General features: G+C 48.5%; 1 protein-coding gene across 1 annotated transcript; it reads right to left on the bottom strand.

Moving 5' to 3' along the window:
- Nucleotides 1–6,687: 6,687 nt before the first annotated feature.
- Nucleotides 6,688–21,846, bottom strand: MLEC (malectin). Its single transcript, XM_039238362.1, has 5 exons — nucleotides 21,452–21,846; nucleotides 14,796–14,974; nucleotides 14,040–14,216; nucleotides 13,889–13,946; nucleotides 6,688–12,220 (listed from the first exon to the last, which is right to left on the bottom strand). Exons 1-5 carry the CDS (start codon nucleotides 21,681–21,683, stop codon nucleotides 11,991–11,993), a joined length of 876 nt encoding a protein of 291 aa, XP_039094293.1. The 5' UTR covers nucleotides 21,684–21,846; the 3' UTR covers nucleotides 6,688–11,990.
- Between the last annotated feature and the right edge of the window lie 290 nt (nucleotides 21,847–22,136).

Genomic DNA, 22,136 nt, shown 5'->3' with positions numbered 1-22,136 from the left:
CGGGACAGCGGCCGGCTGCCGGCTCGCCGCCAGCTTGGGCCCAACCGGGCGGTGAGCTGTAAGGGTGTCTGGGGGTGCCAACGCCCAAACTCTCCATCAGGTCCCCAAAGTCACCTCACCTCAAATGTCTTTTTTTTTTTAATGGTTTTTTTTTATTTATTTCTAAGAGAGAGAGAGAGAGAGACAGCGTGAGCAGGGGAGGGTCAGAGAGAGAGAGAGGGAGATACAGACTCTGAAATAGGCTCCAGGCTCTGAGCCGGCAGTCAGCACAGAGCCCGACGCGGGGCTCGAACCCACGAACCGCGAGATCATGACCTAAGCGAAAGTCGGACGCTTAACCGACTAAGCCACCCAGGCGCCCCTCAAATGTCTCTAAAATATTTCATACAGTCAATTAACTTTCTGTCATATGAACTGTAGACAAGGCATCCTGAGAAAATGTTTTTTAATCTGTAGCACTGAAGTTAAAAGCGCTTGCCTTGCAAAAGCAGCTTTCCAATTAGATTACAATTTCTAAATCCTACTGTGCCAGGCTTTGGGCTCGACTTTGTGCTAGACTACAGGGAACATAAGACTATGAATGAGGACAGGGATTGTGTCCACTTTATTCACTACTATATTCTGACAGTCCAGCTAATGCTGGACATAGTAAGTAGGTGCTCAATAATGAGTGACTGAGTGAAGGAATGCACCACTCTGAAGGAGCTCCCCTTTGCTGGGGAAGACTGTGAAGTACATAATCCATGATGTGGCCCTTCCTCTTGACCAACCCAGTAAGTATGAATGAACTAAAAGAGGCACAGCAAAGACGCTACCAGAACACACTGGAGTGGTCTAGCCAATGGGGGAGAGGCTTCACAGAGGTAACATCTGCACTGAGCCCTGGAAGTTAACCGTGATTTCACCAATTGGAGGAGGTGGGCCAGGGGGTTGAGTGGGTGAAGGGTGGGTTAAGGGTGTCCTCTCACACTCCAAGTTGGCTCCCTCTCTAGGGATTCTGGACGAACAGTCTTCTGTGTTGGAGGCCTGGGCCTACAACTGACGTAGTGTGTCTGCTAGGTCTGATATCACATCCTACCCAGACTTAGGCCAGAGTGAAACTCCCCTTTCTCCCCATGGTCAGCCTCAATACTTAATTTATGCCAGGCCTTGCTCTGGCCTTCTCACTTTATGTAAGGGGCTTGGGAGGGGCTGACAGACCTAGCCTGGTTCCTGGACAAAATCCAAACCTTACTCCACCCCAGCTGCCCAGCCTGGTGGAATAGTATGTGGCCGAGTTCCTATCTAAAACTGTCCTGTCTTTGAGAGATTACCACGGGGGCATTTACCAAACCGTTCAGGAAAATTTTAATAGAGGTGTACAAAGAATTCAAGTCCTTCCCTTCGCAAACAACTTTTAAAACCACTCAGCTGTGAGTGGTTACTGAAGAATTTCCAGAACTTTTAAAATGCTACTTAATCGTGAATCACCAGGAGGGAGGCTCAGAATGCAGCCATTCCCCACTCACTTGCTCACTGAAGCTTTGTTCTCAGAGTTCTCAGGACTAGTTACTAGTTTTTCTCTTTCTAGGGATGGTAACAAATGTATTACCCCCTTTAGTGCAAAGATGTTTACTGTAGGACCATTTGTAACACTGAAAAAGTACAATAAAGTCCAGTTGTATCCATTCAAGTTATGCACATGTTAAAAAGAATGAGATCCCAGGCTGATCTGTTCAGCATCTCTCTTATTTTGGCTCAGGTCATGATCTCACAGTTTTGTGAGTTAGAGCCCCACGTTAGGCTCTCTGCTGTCAGCACATAGACTTGCTCAAGTGTGCTCACACATGTGTTCTCCCTCTCTCAAACATCAATAAACATTTTTAAAAAATCTTTAAAAAAATAATGAGATCCATCTATATGTACCAGTATAGAGAAAACTTAAAGATATATGTGGGGGGAGGGGGAGGGGAGACAAGGCATGGAATCCCATTTGCTTAAAATAAAAAGGACATGGAAAGAAAGGGGAGGGGCACACCCTGGTGGCTCAGTGGGTTAAGCATACGACTCTTGATTTCGGCTCAGGTCATGATGTCACAGTTCGTGGGTTCCAGCCCCTTCACAGGCTCTGTAGGCTCTGTGCTGATATTGCAGAGCTTGCTTGGGATTCTCTCTCTCTCTCTGCCCTTCCCCTGCTGGCACCTGGGTGTACATGCTCTCTCCCCTAAAATAATAAACTTTTTTTTCTAAATTTTTTTTAATGTTTTATTTATTTCTAGGAGAGAGAGAGAGAGAGAGATAGCGTGAGCAGGGGAGGGTCAGAGAGGGAGGGAGTCACAGACTGAAATAGGCTCCAGGCTCTGAGCTGGCAGTCAGCACAGAGCCCGACGCGGGGCTTGAACCCACGAACCGCAAGATCATGACCTAAGCGAAAGTCGGACGCTTAACCGACTAAGCCACCCAGGCGCCCCAATAAACTTTTTTTTTAAAAAAGTAAAAATAAGTAAAATAAAAAGGCCATGAATATATGGATTTGTATCTGTAACTGCAAAGGAAGAGATCTCGAAATACTCTAACGTGTTAACCATAGTTCCCTCTGGGGAGGAGAGTATTAGGAGGAACTAAAAAGGGAATATATTCACTTTTGACATGAGAGTTACTTTATGTACTATTTTATCACAAGAAGCATATGATCATGGGTTGCTTATATATTTAAAATATATCTATCTTAGGACCTTTGTCTGGAAGGAAAATGTTAAACCAAAGTAGACTTACCTTCTCTTAAAATTTAAAAGCAACTTCACATTTGGTCACTTTTTTCTGTTCAAAAGAAAATTAAATAAAAACTGCTATATAGGGAGTTGGGGCCTGTACTCTCTAGGATCACTACCTATGAACCTCTGTGTATATACATATAGGAAGGAATGGGAAGAAGAAGGGCTCTAAACTCCAATCTGCTGCTGCTTCTCTTCACCAAATCTTCCTCAGGTATATCAAAAGGCTCTTTTAAAAAGTGTTTTTGATGGTGGCTTAGTCGGTTAAGCATCTGACTTTTGCTTAGGTCATGATCTCGCGGTTTGTGGGTTCAAGCCCCGCGTCGGGCTCTATGCTGACTGCCAGCTCAGAGCCTGGAGCCTGTTTCAGAGTCTGTATCTCCCTCTCTCTCTGACCCTCCCCTGCTCACGCTGTCTCTCTCTCCTAGAAATAAATAAAAATTTTTTTGAAAAGTACATAAACTAACACCACGTTTTGGGGGAAGGCGGATGACAGAGATCTACTGCATTAGCAAGCCTTAACCCAAGGTTTCCCTGGGCTAGATGGGGGAAGACCAGCATGGACAGGCCGGCCTCCCTTTCACCCTCGCTCCAGGCTCTGCAAGTCCCTCTCCTGGTTGTTTTCCGTGCTTTAAGAGGTGTGACAGTGGCTAGTTTCCAGGGCAGTCCACGGATAGCCAGGCAGTCTGCCCCAAACCAGGCCAGGCAGGTGGGGCCTGGAGCTGGTGCAGCCAAGGTAAGCAAGACATCAGAGGGCTCTTTTTTCTGCAAAGACTGGGAAATTCAGGCCTCCTTCCTACTCCCTCCCAAAGGTGGCATGCATCGAATCAGCGGGTCAAAGCTGGCACTGCAGGCGTGCCTTGTGGTCTGGGATTGAGAGCTGGTAACTTCCCTAGTAGCCAAGCCACCACTCTCTCTGGCTGAGAGGTTTTTACAAAGCATTAATTTCTTATTTATATCCCACCTGTTCCCAAAAAGGATTTCTGGCATATTCCCAAGTCATATACCACAAGATTGGTGAGTGAAAACTCGTGGTGCCTTGTGGAGGGCAATACTTTCAAATTTTTAAATGCATTACTGTTTGACCCAGTAATTCCCTGATGGATTCTGAAGAAACACATGAGCATGTGCACAATATATCCGTGTAGGGGCACCTGGGGGCCTCAGTCAGTTAAGTGTCTGACTTTCGCTCAGGTCATGATCTCACAGCCTGTGAGTTCGAGCCCCGTGTCGGGCTCTGTGCAGACAGCTCAAGCCTGGAGCCTGCTTCAGATTCTGTGTCTCCCTCTCTCTCTCTCTCTGCCCCTCCCCTATTCACATTCTGTCTCTCTCTCTCAAAAATAAACATCAAAAAAAAATCTGTGTAAATATATGTGTATACGTACATATATAAATATGCATAAAAGGATTTCCACCAGTCACCTGTATTCTCCTCTAGGGATTAGATGAATAGGTATGAGAACAAGAAGTGTTCAGATTTTATACTCCATATAACATTTTTAAAAATGTCTATGTATTTCCTGTATCGCTAAGTCTTAGAGAGTTACTTTTTCAGAGGAGGAATGAATAAATCTCCATGTAACCAGCACCTGGCATCATCTGTTACCTTCATTCAAACTGCTTTTCTAAGAACAGCACATCGTGGCATTAAGAGCATGAGCGTGTGGTTAGAAAGTCCTACTCCTTCGCTCTGTCACTTACCAGCCATGTGACTTTGGGCAGGTCATCTATCCCCTCTGAGCCTTTGCTTCCTCCTTTATAAGTCAAGCTAGTCACACATCTTCCCTAGAGCTGTAGTGAAGAGATGAAAGCCAGCAACGAGAGCACGATGCTGATACCAGGGAGCGTAAATCCATGCCGACATGGTTCAGTGGCCTTTCTCCAGGACCCTCAGCAGAGGGCTGGCGCACCAGATGGGGAGAAGATGTGGAGCTGGACAGGAGAGCGTGGTGACTGAAGAGAGCTGAGGGGAAACGGAGCTTGGAACCAGGCTTGAGGAAGCGACACATGGATTCCAGTGGCAGCGGCAAGGAGACCCAGGGCACAAGGCTAAGCCAGAAAAGCCAGTGGGATTATTTTTTACTAACATATAAGTGGGTAGCAACAAACCCAACTAAGACTATAGGGCCAGAGTCCTGCAGTGAGGTGCCTACCACCTCTGACTGTTAGTGAACAGAGGCAGTCCCACTGCAGAGCCCCCCTGCTCCACCTCCTCTCTGCCTTGACCCCTCACCACTGCTAACAGCAACGAGCTTTCCAGTAAATGTGGGGGAAACCCCTCTCTCTTCCTCTATACGGGATGGAGGGGGGTGGGGCACTAAGTATGGAGAAAGGTCCGACATACCGGCTCCAGGCTCCAGCCAACCGGGAGCCTGATTTCCTTAGCGAGATTAAGATCTGGACCCAAGGAGTGGTTTAACCCAACCCCCAGCACTTGGCCCAAGATCTTCTGTCAGTTTTCCTCCCTGCAACTCCCTAGAGCAAGGCTTCTTCAGGTCTCTTCCCCCATTTGGCAGCTCACGGGAAGCTACTTGAAATAGTAACAGCTAGGTCTGAATTAGCAAAGAACTCCAGTTATGGGTGGGCTTGAGCTAAGAAAGAGGCTCTGTGGGCCTCCTCGTTTATTTGGGCCCTGAGAACAAACTCCATCGACACTGGCCTCATTCTTGGAGCTGAGCAATGAATTCTGCCCTTCAAGGGATAACTGAGGGAAGTAGGCCAAACTCCCCTGGTACCAGCCGCCTCCATTCCTGCTGGAGAAATACAACAGGTAGGTTCTGGAGTCTGGAGCCAGTCATGTAGCATGGTGGGGAAAGGTAATCAGAGTGATAGAGAGTAATGATGAACCAGAATCTGGGTGTGAAGTCCCAGCTCCATCTTTTGCTGGCTCTCTGGCCTTGGCAATGTCACTTCACCCACGAAAGGCTAATTCCAACTGGTTTGTTGAAGATTAAACAGAAATAACTTTTGTAAAAGTGCTTGGCATTGTGCCTCATCCATTTCAGGGGTTCCATTAAAGGATATCTACAATTATCCTTATGCCTTAGAGAGAATAGGGGCTTTGCAGGCAGATAGACTGAATCTGAAACCTGGCTTGACTATTTATTTACTGACTAGACTGGGGTAAATTAAGTTTTTTGAGTCTCATGTTCCTCAGCTGTAAAACAAGGCGGATACATCACAGGGGAAAAAAATCCTTCCTGCTCCTTCTGCCCCTTCCCAATGAATACTCAACACTGACAATACACCAGAAGCGGAGAGGGCAGAGAAAATTGTCCCAGGGCTTGATCTGTCCACAGGCTGTCACGGAAGCTGAGGGAAAGCTGTGCATTGGGAGGGAGAGAGTCGAGTCATGGCCTGGCGTTCCAGTGAAAGTGGAAACAAAACAAAACAACTGTTTATTTTTCCTTGAATGCGCTGCGGGCTGAAATGGCCAGGCAGAGTTTTACAGAACTTCATTCCCTTAACCAAACAACCCGGTGAAAAGAAAAGCAAAAGACACGAGGCTAAAATGAACAAAAGCCCCTAGTCTTGGGCGCCTGGGTGGCTTAGTCGGTTAAGCGTCCGACTTTCGCTTAGGTCATGATCTCGCGGTTCGTGGGTTCGAGCCCCACGTCGGGCTCTGTGCTGACTGCCAGCTCAGAGCCTGGAGCCTGTTTCAGAGTCTGTGTCTCCCTCTCTCTCTGACCCTCCCCTGCTCACGCTGTCTCTCTCTCTCTCCTAGAAATAAATAAAACATTTAAAAAAAAAAAAAAAAAAAAGCCCCTAGTCTTGTCCCAGGAGAGCCCTTTGCAGCCAAGTGAGCCCCCAGGCCTCCCTTTTGCCACCCCATCACTTCACCTCTCGGCAATCAAGTTCAAACTCAATCTCAACAGAGTGTCACTGCAAATTGTTTATTAAAACACAAAGCAATGGACAGTGAAAAACATCCTGATTTTTTTTTTTTTTTTACTTTTTCGGTGGGAGTAGGACGGGGCATGTAAAGGGTAGGGACAGATGGAGATAGCCCAGGAGGAAAGGCAGCTCTATCCACCCCCACTGCTTTCCCGGGCCAGCCAGGTTCAAAGCCCCTCAGTCACATCTCACTATGCTGCTGTAAATGCATGTTGTGGCTACAGACAGAGTTAGTTTGGCCGCGGCAGGGAGAGGATGGGAATCTAGGAGCTACCAGGACTACTAAGAACTTGCCGCTATTCTCCAGTTGTTGGTACAGAACAGAGCAGCCAGGCCCAATGGCAGCGGGGAGGGGGAGGCAGGGGTGGTTTCCTGACATGTCAGGTTAGGCCAATAATTGCTGAAGAGGCTGCTCTGAGCTCAGAATGGGCAGCTAGTCCTAGCGTGTGAGAACATGGTGGAAGGAAGATCCAAAGAGGGAACTAATCCAGGGTCAAATTTCTTTTCATTCCCTGGATCATGACACGCTAGGGAAGAGAAGAGTCAAGGATGCCTCGTTCCTGGTTTTGCCGTAAAGAGTCTCCCTGCCAATTCTCCCCTCCCACCTGGCAACTCGGCTCTCCTTTCCCGACAGTTGTCCTTTCAAAGGACGGAAAGCACACTTCAGTTTGTTGTTGTTTTTCCTCATACTGAAATAAAGCACTGAAGCTCAAAATAGAGGTGAGAACGAAGTTCTGCTTCTCCTGGTGCTGTGTGCCCCCACCTCACAAGACTGCCTGGATGTGAGAGGTGCCAGGGCCCTCCCTGCCAACTCTAATAGGACTACGGTTTCCCTGGCTGCCGGCACAATCCCGGCTCCTTGGTTTTTTTGCTCTCGGGGGAGGGGGGTGGGAGGGGACCGTCCCAAGAGATCCCTCCTGCTCATTTTCTGCCAGCCCAGCCAGTCCCCAAATCATCTGCTCTTATCAAAATGACTTGGCAGCCAAAGGCAGGCCACCCAAAAGGCAGCCGGGGAAGGACAAACTAGATCGGCAGCAAGCCACCCACGCACAAAGAAGAAACCCGCCCTAGCTGGGCAGCTGACCCACTGATGCCAATCTGGTCTCATAAGAAAATGAGGAAACCTAGCCCTCTTGCCCCAGAAGAGGTCTAAATACAGAAAGTCCTAGCTCGGACAGAAAGGGAGAAATTACTCTGATCTCTCTGAAGCTTGAACATTAAGGCTTCTTTGCAGTATTTTTAGAGTTCTTTGATCCCTAATTATATCTTTCCATTGAAGAGAAGCAGACTTCTTCTAAGATTTCTGAACAGATCCCGGGTGTTTCTGGTTCTGCTTCTGTACTACCACTTAGCCTTACCCCAGGCTCCTTTCCCCCAGGGTCACAGCAGGAGGAGGCCCAAGCATCTCCTCCTCCTTCCCTTTTTTTGAACAGGAGCATCTGTTAGTCTCTCATTTTGAAAGTTCACCTGCTCTCCTAGGTCCTTTGGAGAGGCATAGAGGACAATATTACATGTTGCCACTTGATGCCATTAAGGCTCCTCAAGGCAAGAAGACACTTGAATTAGGTTAGAGCCGGCCAGCAAAGGGGAGGGGGAGAAAGGGATGGGGAAGCAGCCCCACGGCAGGGACTGTAAGACCCCCGCCCAGACCTGAATCTAGAGGGAATGCCCACCCTGGCTCAGAGCAGGAGAGGAAAAGGCACTGTGCTGACCGGGGTGGGTGCCCCAATCTCCAGGGAAGGTAGAGAACCTGTGGATTCTTTCCCTGGTCTTCCTAAGGTGAGCCAATTTCTAGAGAAAGAAGTATATGTGCTAGGAAAGGGGAAATACTGCTGCTGTTTTCTGAAGTTCAACTGAGATTCTAGAGGCCATGGCCAGGTCTTCCCATGAGAAAGTAGAAGCAGGATAAGAAGGAAGAGAAATTCCTTAAAACAGAAGCTTCTCCAAAAAGGTAAAGAAGTCAAAACACAATTCTGAAACCAGACGAGTTTCCAGACACAGAGAGGGGCAGGTAAACTTAAACTTCACCCCATCTCTTCAAAGCCTAATTGACCTCTAATGTGATCCCCCAATTTCAGGCCAGTATCTCTGAGGCAAAAAGTGGACAAAAGAGAAAAGGTTACATTCTCAAACCAGCCAGTGGCCCTACAGGCCCTGCGCCACCCCTACCCCCGGGGCGTCTAACACCACTGACACTGGAAGATAACCATTTTTCAAGTCACCAGAATTCAAGATAACCACTGAGCAGCTTCTCCTCCATAGTGGAGATGTTACAGAAATATGGATCTGGTTTAGGGGACAGGAGTCCCACAGATTATTTCCTGGCAGGATGTTTCAGTCAGCATGAGTGAAACCCAGGGTCAGCTGGCCCCTGACGCAAATCAGAGCTACGCTGCAGACTCTCAGTCCATCCCCAGCAGACAGCTTTGTGTGGTCTGTGCGGTCCACCCAGACACTGAACTGAGGCCACATTCCCGGCAAAAGGAGTTTCAACTTGCCCATCTGCTCTTGGCTTTGGCCAGCTAGGCTCAGGGTGATCTAAAAACCTAGAACAGTGCATGGATCCAGTAGAAGAGGCCAGGCCTCCCCTTCCCCAGGCCTAGGTGGCATCCCTCATCACCTCCCCAACCCCAGACAGACTCCCTACAGCGTAGTCATGTGGTCCTAGCACTAGCTCAACATACAGGCAGAGGAGCAAACAGTGCAAAAAGCAAACGACGAACAGAGTAATTTGTGACATACACAATACAAAAATAAAAATACAGAGTGCCCCATCCCACCCCTTTAACCTAAACTTCATGTACCTATATCATCTTGAAGGAGCCCACCCCCCACCCCACCCCACAAAAAAAATAAGCTTTCAAGTTCAGCATCATTGGCCAGCTGTGACCTGCCCTGGGCAGCTCTGTTAGCTGGGTGGGCTTGGCTCCAGGTGACTCTACCCCAGCCCCCACCATACCTCTTCCTGTTTCCTCACTTCTCCTTTAGCTTTTGTGAGCCATAGAAAGATGTTCCTTCCTTTCGGACACAAGCAGAGGAAAATGCCCATCCCTATCCCTGAGCTCAGGGGGAAGGAGTGGGCTTGGAAACGGGTGGGCTTGGAAGCAAAGCTGCTTGGCTTACAGTACCGTTAGGAAATGGCCCCAGGAGCCAGGGTTTCCTTCTGAGACTCTGACTCACTGCAGGGATGGGTTGAGGTGAGTAGGCGGGACCCCTCCTTCCTCAAAGACCCAGGCAAACTAACAAACAAGGCAAAACGGAGGTAGCGAGTCCTCCTTCCTCATCTTGTCTCTGCCACGGACAGTGGCCTATGGCTTTGGGGAGCTGTGATGGAAGGGGAACCAAAGCCACTGTCAGAAGCCCAATTAATAGTCAGGATGTCCATTGCCCCGGGCAAGGGGTCCCCCAGACCAAGGTTATAGGATGCCATCCTTCAAAGCAGGGAGCTTTGTGAAGCACTCCAGGAAGTGTTCCTCTCACTACAGCCTCAGGCCACAGCCATCCAGATGCCCGACTCAATCCCCTACTGCTGAGGCCTAAGTCACAGCTAAAATAAAGGGCTCCAACTCTCAAAGGACTAAATGCTGGCCCAGAGTAACTCATTAAGAGCCAAAACCCAGGCCATGAGCCTAAGGGTTACTTGCTTTGTCACATAACAAGCAATTCAAATACATGGAGCTCTTTAAAAGAAAAAAAAAAAAGGACAACATTAAAAACATTCTAAAAAGATGAGCTTGGTCTGAGATTCTATGCTGCTCCCTTCCAAGCAAGAAGCTAACCCTGCTGCTCTCCATCCATAAAACTCTATGTAGCTTGGCTGGGTCCTCCCTCACTGCTGCCCTAACTGGGAAAAGGATAACAGTGACCATAAAGAGAGGCATCAGGGAGCCTTCATTTCTGCAGAAGTCTTTTCAGGGAATTGAAGACAGCCACCTGACACTAAGGTTGGCTTCAGAACTGCCAGGACCGTGGCTGACTAGGAATCTTTCGGCCCCGTCACACCAAGAACCCAACTGCAGCTCGGACAGGGAAATGAAAAGAAAGAAGGGCAGGCTTTTAGGATTGGGGGAGGTGCTACTGGGCCAGATACAGACAATCAGTCTAGTTCCTTGGGGCAGCTCTAGGCATAAACCAAAACTGGCTGACTGGTGACACAGAAGGACATGGGAATAAATGAACATCAGATACCAGATAGACACTCTAAACAGTGGTCAGTCACTTAGTAGGGCTCAAGTCTCTGAGGTGGCTCTTAAGTTATGCTAACATAAGCCTTTTCTAATCCAAAGACCAGAAGAGACTTTTAAGGTCAAGTGTTCTGTTGCTGCAGGCTGGAAAGCATCCCTGTCCCCTGGCAGCAAGACCCTACAAAGGGGCCAGTAAAAGCACTGCTGGGTCAGGTCCTCCTGGCTGCTGGCTCAGAGATCCAGGGAGGGAGGTACCAATAAGGTGAGGTGCTAGAGGATAAGACATTCAAGCAGAGGGAACTCCAAATCCCCATGTTGCCTTCCCTTCTTGGCAATAACTTAGCGGGATGATTGAGAGAGAGAAGAGATTTCAAATGAGCCAGATTAAAGGGGGAAAAAAATGAAAAGAAAGGAAGTCCCCAACAGGCATGGAAATCAAAATGATTTGTTGTGGTAACAAGTCAGAGGCAACTTGAGGACCTGACATAAACTAATCGTCTTGGATACCAGACAGTCCTCTAACTGGCACATGTCAGGGAGACAAGCAATGACAAAGCGCAAACACTTAAGGTGGAACCATCATTGGGCTGAAACCAGAAAGGCTTCCAAGTAAGGAAGTATCTAATTTTCTTCTTCTTTTTTTAATCCCCCTTCCGTTTTCGTCTTTATCATACAAATTATACACCTTCCCACATACACAAAAGCACACACACTTTCAATCCCAGGACACCTGAAAACTTATCTGGACATAACTTCAGAACATACCCAACTCCCAGCGCTGGTCTTCTCAGGTAATAAGATGACATTTCCCTGCTGTTAATTTCTAACCTAAAAAAAGGAACTGTGTCTGCTCTGGGTTCAGAGTCCTTTCCGCTAGGTGCACAGATGAGGATCCTTGAACGTGGAGGATCCGCTTCACTGAAGTACCCAGGAGAGGAAAGAGACGGCTGGGGCCAGCCACAAAGAGGGCACAAGGACTGAAGCAGGGCTGGGACCTGTGGTGGATAAGGGCCGCTCTCTACCCACTCTGCCTCTTTTTTTCTCCTTTAATTTTTGTGTGTGGTTTTGTTTGCTAATCACTGTGAAAGTACAGAAACCAAAACCGACGTGTTCGGTTTCTTTCCCACACCCTCCACCCTGCTCAGGATGGTATTTGTTCTCACAACCGGCAGAGGCAGAAGAGGGTTGGAATGAAGACTCCGAAGGCCACCAGGATGGGAAACATGAGGCTGCTGTTGTCCGAGGCATAGGGGTTGGGCGTGCGGGGGCCCGACTGCACCCGATTCTTATTGGTCTGTCTTTTGAGATTAGACCCTTCATCGTATTCTTCTTCTTCTTCTTCCTCTTCTTTCTTCTCCAGTCCTGGATGAGGCTGCAGCTTTGGTACATCTGACACAAGAAAGTAGACATCTTTTAAGTAAGACCCACACCATTTAAAAAAAAAATTTTCTTTTTTATGTTTATTTATTTTTGACAGAGATAGAAACAGAGTGCGAGCAGTGGAGGGGCAGAGGGAGGGAGACACAGAATTCAAAACAGGCTCCAGACTCTGGGCTGTCAGCACAGAGCCTGACACGGGGCTCGAACCCATGAACCATGAGACCACAACCTGAGCCGAAGTCAAAGGCTCAACCAACTGAGCCGCCTAGGCACTTCAAGACCCATACAATTTAAGTGAGACTCTTAAAAGCCATAAACGATGCTATGACCTACACAGGGTCTACAGGAAAAAACAGATGTAACAGAAATAGCTCCTGGCCTAGAAAGCTGTGGATGGCTGCAAACACTGGTCTTTTTTAGATTTAACTAAAATGTAGTTGGGGAGCCTGGGTGGCTAAGTTGGTTGGGCATCTGACTTTGGCTCAGGTCATGATCTCATGGTTCGTGGGTTCAAGCCCCGTGTCAGGCTGTGTGCTGACAGGTAGCTCAGAGCCTGGAGCCTACTTCAGATTCTGTATCTCCCTTTCTCTCTGGCCCTCCCCTGCTCATGCTGTCTCTCTCTCTCTCTCTCAGAAATAAATAAAACATTAAAAAAGAAATAAAATAAAATAAAATAAAATAAAATAAAATGTAGTAAAAGCCCTACCCCAGGGGAGGCTCGCTATCTTACCTTCCTTTTCTACCTCTTGAGGACTGGATTCAACAGGGACAGTGACCCGACACCCAAAACTTAACCTTTTCAAATCCCTCCTGCGCCCTCCACAATCCCACATTTCCTTCTGATTCACACAGCAACTGAGGAAAAGCTGAGCTACAGGGCCCTGGGTTGTCAGCACACACCACCCCTCTGCTCTGCCTGCTCCTTAGGGACTCAAGCTATAACTCTGTTTTTGTGGCAAGACTATCTGCCTAGATGTCATAACACCAGCATCTGGGGACACATCAAGACAATAGGATGAGCTCCTTGTGCATTAAGGATGAGTTGGGAAAAGGTACAAAGGCAGAATGGAGAAGAAAAGTCACTAAAACACAAGCTTTCTCTGCAAACAAACAAACAAAAAACAACCAGCCTGGGAATCCAGCAGCCAGGATCATCTCAATGCTGAGAAAGCAATATACCCTAAGGCTGGATCCCAAGGACAAGGAGACATTAGGAAGTGAACTTTCGTCCAGTGCAGTTGATCAGTGCCGGACTCTCATAGAGCATACCGAAATGCTGAAGGACTCCTTCTTTTGCCTTTTCCCTTCCTGCCCCCAAGAAATAGATGTCAAAGAAAGAGAATAAGGACTAGCTTTAGCTGATTCCAAAAGACCAGAAGGGTCAGGGCACACCAGTAGGTACCATTTTAAGCCCAATTTACAGTGAACTTAAAGGAATTTGTCCAAAGCAAAATAGCTGATTAAGTGGCAGCAGCAAAATCAGGACACAGACCTTATGCCAAAGCTATGGTCAGCACCATGCAACACTCTGTGCCCATCCATTTGACTTTGGACTCCCCACAATTTGGCTTTAAGTGTTTACACAGAACAGTGATTGGCTAAGTTATTCCCCCAAGGCTTTCCTCAACTATATCCTTCAGACCAAGGGAAAAAAAGCAGGTTAAAGACACCACTTACCATCCACTGTCCCAGCCATGATGTAGAGTGCACAAACTTTGGGATTGTCATAGTACCCCTAGGAAATGGGAGAACCAGGGTCAGCACCACACAGCAGTAAACATTCCCCCGCACCTACTCCTCAGCTGGGAAGGCAGAGGGAGAGCATTACCTTTACAAACTCAATGTAGAGTTTCCCTGTGAAGGTGGACACCTCCCCTTGGACACTCAGCTTTCCCTTCCTGATGCTCATAGGGATGATTTCATCATGAGCTGTGCTGTGCCCGACACGATCAAAGATGTCCAAGTCCTTCACCACAACATGGCCATTCAATCGCACATCAAATACCTTCCACAATTTAAAAAAAAAAACCAGACAATGTCAAAACCATCAGCTTCATAGTCCTTTAGCAGCTGGACATCACGTACCTGCCTAGGCTTCAAATTCAGAAATAATTTTTAAAATGAAAGAGCTGGATATAGTCAAGGGTACAGAGTTCTTTATATGAGCTGAATCAAAGCCATGTTCCTTCACGGTCAAGGTCTCATACTGGCCTTAGGGAAACACAGAATACAAACAAAAAGCTCAACATGGGGAAAAAAAAAAAAAGCTCACATGGAAAGAAGGAAATTCATAAGAAGAGACAGGAAAAGAATAAGGCTAAAAACAAGAAGGTGCTGACAACTAAGGAAGATGACCAGGATCAGTTAGTTGCCAAGAACTAAGATTCTGGCATTGCCTTCTGTCACCAACCCCCAAGGCAAGTGCAGCCTTGTGAGCAATGGGACACTGCTTCTCTAGGGACAGATGGAATCCGGCTTCTCCTCAAAGCTCACCTGTTCCTCCCTTCTGGGGAGGCTCTTACATTCTCTGGCCCATAGCAGGGGACTATCCAAGAGTGGCAATGTCCCACTGACCAGGCCTCACCTTCTGCTGGGACTGTGCAAAGTAGACCTCAGCAAATTTCAACACCAGCACATAGTCCCCCTCCTCCTTGATGGGCACTTCGTAGCCAAAAGTCTCCTCATTGTACCGCTCAGTTTGATACAGGATCTGGTCCTCGGGGTTGGAACGCAGGATTGGCAGTTTCATACCATAGTCGGAGGCTGGGAACAAAAGACAAAGAGAAACCACATCAGGGGCATGACACAGAAAAAGAGCACAGACCCCACAACTGCCAGCATTTCTGAGGCAATGTTAGTAACCCTCCCAGGGTAAGGGGCCACCCGCTCTGCATCTGGCTTTAAAGAGACCAGACACAGGGGTGCCTGGGTGGCTCAGTAGGTTAAGTATCTGACTTCGGCTCAGGTCATGATCTCACAGTTCACAGGTTCAAGCTCCACATCGGACTCTGTGCTGACAGCTCCATGCCTGGAGCCTGCTTCAGATTCTGTGTCTCCCTCTCTCTCTGTCCTCGCCCACACACAGTCTCTCTCTCTCAAAAATAAACATTAAAAATAAATTAAAAATTAAAAAAAATAGAGACCAGACACAAAGGCAAGCATCAGAGAGCCATTACCAAGGAAGAGTAAAGTGAAAGAAACCAAACACTAATCACCCCAACAGCTCCCTAACCCTCAGAGTAGAACTTTTTAGAAGCCTGTTAAAATGACTGTCCTCAACCATGGAGAGTGTCAGGAAGAAAACAGGCAATAGCTACAGCTCTTGGCTCTCTGAAAAGAGGAGCATCAGAAAAACCTCATAAAACAGAGGGGAATGGCCAAGAGCCCTCCAAGATGATTAAGTTCAGAGTAGTTTTTTTTTTTCATTCAGAAAAGCTCAAGGGTCTAAAACAAACAGGATACGTTAGGCCAGTCATTCTCCACTGTCTATACTACAAATAAGATACCAGCTTAGTTGCTTTTTATAATTTTCAGTCACAAAGTTCCAAGCCTGGTAAATACCAGAGAAACGTGCTCATAAAAAGAAGGGTGTGATGCTCTCTAACTTCTTTTACATGGAAGCACCTTACTTCCCACAAACTCACAGAACTCAACCTCACCTACTCTCTCTTGAACCTATCCCCAGTTAAACCAAAAGAGTTTAGAACCAAAAGGTTCCTTACTGTATCCCCAGCACCTAACAAAGACCCTGGCACATAAATACGCACTCAGTATGCTTCGCCGACCTAACAAACAGCAACTAAGGAGGTGTCTGTGGAGCAGTGAAGCCATGCTATTCTCTCTACAGGGCTGAAGCCATCCTCGCAGAAGAAAAAACCTGCCATGGTCTTACTGGCACCTCTGGCCTAAGATGCCCAAGTCCTGGGGGGGCACCTTTCCCATCTCACAAACTGATAAGGAATAAGGCAGGGTAAAAGTAAAAAGTGAGTGGTGCCTGGCTGGCTCAGCTGGTACAGCATGAGCTGCTTGATTGCAGAGTCATGAGGATCTAGGCCCCACAGTGAGCGTAAAGTTTGCATTAAAAAAAAAAAAAAAGTAAAAGTTACACACCTTGGGGTCAGTATCAGAAGAGCCAGAAACCTCTACTGCCCCCAGCCCCCTTCCCCCGGCCTTAGTAAGAGACGAGACGACATATGTTTTTCTTCCCCCCTCATGACAAACTGAACTGTGGTCTCTCCAGCCCCAGAGATGAACAGCTATGCTTCCTCCTCCAGAGAGTAGCCTCTCTGTCTCCTTTATCCTGCAAACACAATGAAGTTTTCCAGTGCACCATAAATCTGCTTTCCAAACTGCAGACTTAGCAATGATTTTGGTACACCCACCTCGTCTCTCCTCCTGCCTGGGATTAAGAGTTCAAGACCACCTCCCAACCTCCCATGGTGACTCTGAAGGTATTTGGCACCTAGATCCCTTGGGAGATGTCCAAGAGCAGTCATCCCTGGAGCTTTATCTTCTGAATCACCACAACTCCCGACGGGATCTTTTATCTCTAAGGAAGGTAAAAGAGTATCTAAAAGAATCAGTGGCTAAGGTCAAGCCCTCAAAAAAATAAACATAACTGTTAACAGTTCCTGTAAGTGAACAGTTAGCCATGACATCAGATGGACCTGATGGGACAATGCAACAGGAAACTTACTGTGCTTTTGTCTTCGGGCTTTTTTCTTCTTATTTCTTCTCAAGAAATCAAAGGGTGACTAAGTAGCACTACAAAGGATGGACTGCCGGCACGCCTCGGCTCTTTCCCAGGCTCAAACCATTACACCATGAAGATTAAAAGACTGTTTCTCTTCCACTTGAGTTCTAAGAATTCTCCTCTTCCATGAGGACCGTGACCCTTACAAATTTGGAACATTAACTAGATTTGCTTTTTAGAGACACAGAAAATTTTGTACATGTATGGGGAATCTTTTTTTTTCTTTCTTTCTTTCTTGACGAGTGGAAAAAGTGAGACACTGACAGTAATGTAATCTGTAACAGCCTCAGTCTCACAACTCACAAAACTCAGCCATGTGAATAAAAACTACATAACAACGTTGGAATTACCTTTAAATATTTTCCCTTTAAAGCCCAAGTGGCTTTCGCAGGAGATCTGCTACATGCAAAGCTGCATTTGCTTAAGTCCCAAGAGATGCAGCAGCAAAAAGGATTTCTTTCTTTCCCCTTTCGTCTTTATGTATTCACAGCTAAACAGATCGCTCTAAAATACAGTGACGTGAACACAGTCAGCACACTGCTGAAGTTGGCACGATACGGCTCCAACAGTTAACCAGAAAGGAAGGTGGCCAAAGGAACTCCATTATGTCTGTTGTTTCTTAGTTCAGGCCAATGGAGGAGCCAGGCTGTTTGAAAAATTCAGCCCCGGTTTCAGGGTGAGACAGGCCTGGGTTTGAATCCTGGCTCTGCCACCTACCATGTGGTGTGGAACAATTTGTCTTCTCACCTATAAAATGGGGACAACACCTACCCCACAGCTTGCGTGTGGTGAGATCTGTAAACAGCTTAATACAGTGCCTCCCAGAGACACAGACAGATGTAAAGGTATGCCACCCAGGCAAGCATATGCACACAATAAGCATCAAAAAAAGAAAGCCTCCACTCCCAGGAGTTTAGGGAATGGAGCAAGTGGAAATGGAAGTAATAAAATTAATTGGAAAACTGCAGTGAGGAACCACAGGAGTGGAAAAGCCAGAAGGAGCTGGAAGCTGTCCTAACGAGACCACCACTGCAGGGCCGCCGTGGCACTCCACCCGTGGGCCTCCCACCTGACCGCTAACTTATTCTTCTCAATCACTTCCTTCTCACGCGAGGCGAGGCCACAAAGAATTATTCTGAATGGGCTGGGGCAGGGAAACTTGAGGATTCCGTTAATCAAAAAGGAAGGGCCAAAGGGCCTACATTATGTCTGCTGTTTCTTAGTTCAGGACAATGGAGGGGCCAGGCTACTGGAAAAAGTCAGCCCCAGTTTGAGAGTAAGACAGGCCTGGATTTTATGTGATTTGGAACAGATAATTCTCTCTAGGTGTTTTTTCACCTGTAAAATGGGGATACCACCTACCTAAGTTCTCTACCTGTGAACTTCTGCTACCTAGAGAGCCTGAAGATGAAGCCTGCCTCTTAGGCGAAAGTATGGAGGGAAAATTCTAAACAAATCCCACAGCCTTAAGCAAATCAGACATAGCAGCGACCCTCAACCTCTTTCATGCTCTAATCTCCCCCAGAGCCAAATCCCTCCCCAGCCAAAAGGAAGGCTGCCCAGAAAGGGGTCTTCCTTAGGCCTGCAGAATTAGTAATCTGATAGGTTCAGGCCCTTAGCCATCTTTTTGCCCCTCTGGAACCATGTTCTGCCCTACTTGTAACTTCATGTAAAATGTTATCGAGCACAGAAAAAGAGACACTTAAACCCACTCTGGGCAGGAGAGTTTTCAGACTCAGGTCACTGATTTGTAGAGCATGAGACCTTATACTATGAAGGAAAACAAGGCCCAGAGAGGTAGAGCGTGTTCTTCAAGGTCATACAAATGACTGGCAGATATCTTTCTATGAAGAGGAAATAGTCTCTTCTAAAACCAGGCCAAGTCCTGTGCCCTCAGGCCAAATAACCAGGTCTTTTCCTCCTGAGTCAGGAGGAACCCAGAATGAGCAAGTTCAAAAGAACCTGGAATTTGCAGCATGCCAAAGCCCCACATTGAGCACTGTATAGTCGCATTTCCATCTAGTGAAGCCCACAAGTTGAAAAAGCCTTTCCCAGGCTATGAGGATCTCCTATGAGCACTTGCTACCCTCAAGGCAGAAATGAAATTCAATAAACATTATGAATGCCTCTGAAAGCAAAAGCTACTAGGTGCCCTGATCCACTCATGTACAGGAATGCTGAACTACAAAGACACTATAGAGAAACACCAAGTTCAAAAGAGGGCCAAACTCATCTGGATTAAGTTGGCAACAAATACCTGAATCCATTCAACATAAAATGAACCTTCTTCAGCATGCTGGAAACAATATTGCAGGCATGTGGCAAAAGAAATTAGACATACAACCCCTAGTGCAATTAGTGTAAATAGCTGCATGGAGCAAGGGCCTCCCTGGCACACGGTACCCAAACTGTGCCAGGGAAGGGAACGCAGAGTGAACAGCTACACCTCCCTTGGTGGTACCGACTCCTTAGCACAGAAACTACAGAGCTGCCTCCGGAGAATGGAAGCTGAGTCAAATCTCAGACCCACATCTAAGGCCACTAAAATGCTTCTCTCACTCAGGAACCCAGTAAGTGCAACGATGCAACAGGCTAGTCCAAGCCGCAGTTGACAACCAGCCTCCACTCTCCATCCACCCCTTCCTACGGCTACAATTCATAGCCCCTGTCTGTTGCACTTGGACAGAGTGGAGCAGGGAAACCTCTGTTTACAGAGTGCCTCAAAGGCTGGGGTCCAAGGTAGGATTCCAGTCCACATGCTTTGGTAGATCCCATGTAATTTTACCTGCTACAATAAACTCCTCCAAAGAAATTGCAACCATGAGCCAATAACCCAAGGACAGATAGCCTGGCTGACTGCTGACCAGCACAACTCCCTCCCCCAAAAAATCACCTGCACAAGCAAATTAAAACCAGGATTTGTGGATAAGAGAAGCCGGGGACCGAACCTGCATGGTCTTAGCTTTTTCCTCTGCACAATAAACCTAATGGGATCCTGTAATTTGTAAAGCCCAGTATCTGTTAAGTGAAAGAAATCATCAGCACGCTGTCCTCACCTTTCCTACCTCAAGAGGCAAAGTCCACAAACGATCTCTAGTTTCCTCAAGAGTTCCTTCCTCCCTGCCCACACCCATGAAGAAAGAGGAAGGGTCCAGGATGGAGACAGCAGTGACCTCGTGCTCATGTGAAGTCTGGCTCTGGCTGCTGATACGGCCGCTCAAGACCAGGGCCCTGACTCAGCTGAACCCAGGCTCCTGAGACCTACATGCCAGGGCTAAGTAAATTTCAAGGCCAACACCGAACTCCAGAAAACAGCCCTGTGTCCCAACACCCTCACATGTATGGAAGCAACAAACCCTCTAACACAACGAGCTCCGGGACACTGCCATGAACTTGGGAAGAACGAAGTTAAACCCTTTTGTAAAGGCAAGAGCCAAATCTGGGCATCGTGGAAAGAATGAGAGAAAAGTCTGTCTCTTAGTTTTCTGGAGATGGCACCCTGCCAATTTGGCAGCCTCTGAACCCGGCATACAACATAAATCTCCTTCCAACACATGAAGTAAGTTTCCCTCTCAAACCTGTTGTCCAATCCCACTTACAGAAGAAAGAGTCTAGAACAGATTTGCAGATTTTCCCAAAGTCTGGTCTGAGGATGTCCAACATCAGAAGCCCCCCTGGTGCAGAAACGTGGGTTTAATCTAGCAGGTCTGTAATTCCCGTGTTTGGCCGGCTCCCCCCGGCCATTCTTACACTAACTTTGAGAATTTTCCCCAGACGCTGGAATCCTACTCCTCAAGGCTTCTGAGGGTGGGCTCTCCGCACTCTCGGATACAACACTGCGATCTTACACGGGCTGACCCAGTTGACACTCCAGCAGCCTCACGGGCACGATGGCTTCGGTATAACCACCCTCTGGGGCGGCCTCAGCTTCTACTTTGAAGCCCACATCTTCCTCGCTCTAAAGGGGGGGGCAGGAGGAGGCTACAATCAAACTTTCCTGGCTCATCGTCTTCGAAGATTCCTTTCTATTCTGGCTAAGAACCAAGCCCCGCTCCTGCAAGAAGGGGTAAGGAAAAGCGGCCAATTTCTGGGACGGCAAGGACTTAGTAGCTACGCCGCCATACAGCCGAGCAAAACCACCCAGGCCTGGGACACTGATACCCCACGACCCGTGAGGCCTCGAGGTGGCAACAGGCCGCCCTCGTTTTTACTTTCCCAGATCGGCTGGAAGCGAGGGCTTAAGAAAATGCAGGATGTGAGGTCCAAATATAACTTCTCGCCAACTCTGCCTCAATCGCTCTTCGTAGCTTCGAGACCGCGCCAGGCTCGGAGCTCTGACCGCGTCCCTGAGAAAACCGCAGAGACAGACTTGGCTCCGGAGACGTGGCCCCAGGGTTGAGGAAGGGGCGCAGGGCCCGCAGCCCTCGGCCCGGCTGCGCCCGGCACGCCAGGCCCCGGATCCCACGGCCTGGCTGAGGGGCTCTCACCTCGGCCCACCCGGCCTTCTAAAGGGTCCTTGCGGAAGTGGATCCCGTGCACGTCCACATGCGCCTCGCCGCCCGCGTTGACGGCCCAAATGACGCTCTCCGGCAGCCCGGCCCCCGCCGAGCAGACCACGCCGAGCCCCGGCCCCCGGAGCGCCGGCGGCAGCAGCGGCAGCAGCAGCAGCAGTTGCAGGAGCGCCACGGCGGCTCCCTCAACCGCCCGGGCCTCCAGCATGGCGGCCACCACAGCGGGGGCAGCCTCCACCGACCCTCGTCCTCAGTCGGCCGCCAGGCCGCCCCGGACTCAGAAAAACAGCGCCACGGGCCGCTCCGCTTCAGCCGCCGGCGACATGTCGCGCTCAGGCCTCCTTCTCAGCCACGGGTGCCGCCTCCCACCTCAGGAACAACCTACCCCGCCGCCCAGCCCCCGCCACGACCCTGCAGCCAATCAACGCCAGACAGTCATTAATTACCCATCGCCCCGCCGGGAGGCGCCCGTCCATTGGCTGCCGGGCGAGGGAAAGGGCGTGGCTACTCCCAGGAGCCAGCCCAACCAACAGGCTCGAGAGGGAGCGCGCGCAGAGGTGGGGAGTTCGGTTGAAGCGGCGGTTCAATGCGGAAGTGGCGGCGTGCAGCGCCCAGGCGGCCCCGTAATCCCGCAGCTGAATAGGAAAGGTGGCCTGGGAGG

This window comes from Hyaena hyaena, unplaced genomic scaffold, assembly GCF_003009895.1.
Source record: "Hyaena hyaena isolate Hyena2069 unplaced genomic scaffold, ASM300989v1 scaffold_0, whole genome shotgun sequence".
NCBI lineage: Eukaryota > Metazoa > Chordata > Mammalia > Carnivora > Hyaenidae > Hyaena > Hyaena hyaena.
Note: the sequence above shows the minus strand (reverse complement) of the source record. Positions and strands in the feature narration are given on the sequence as shown.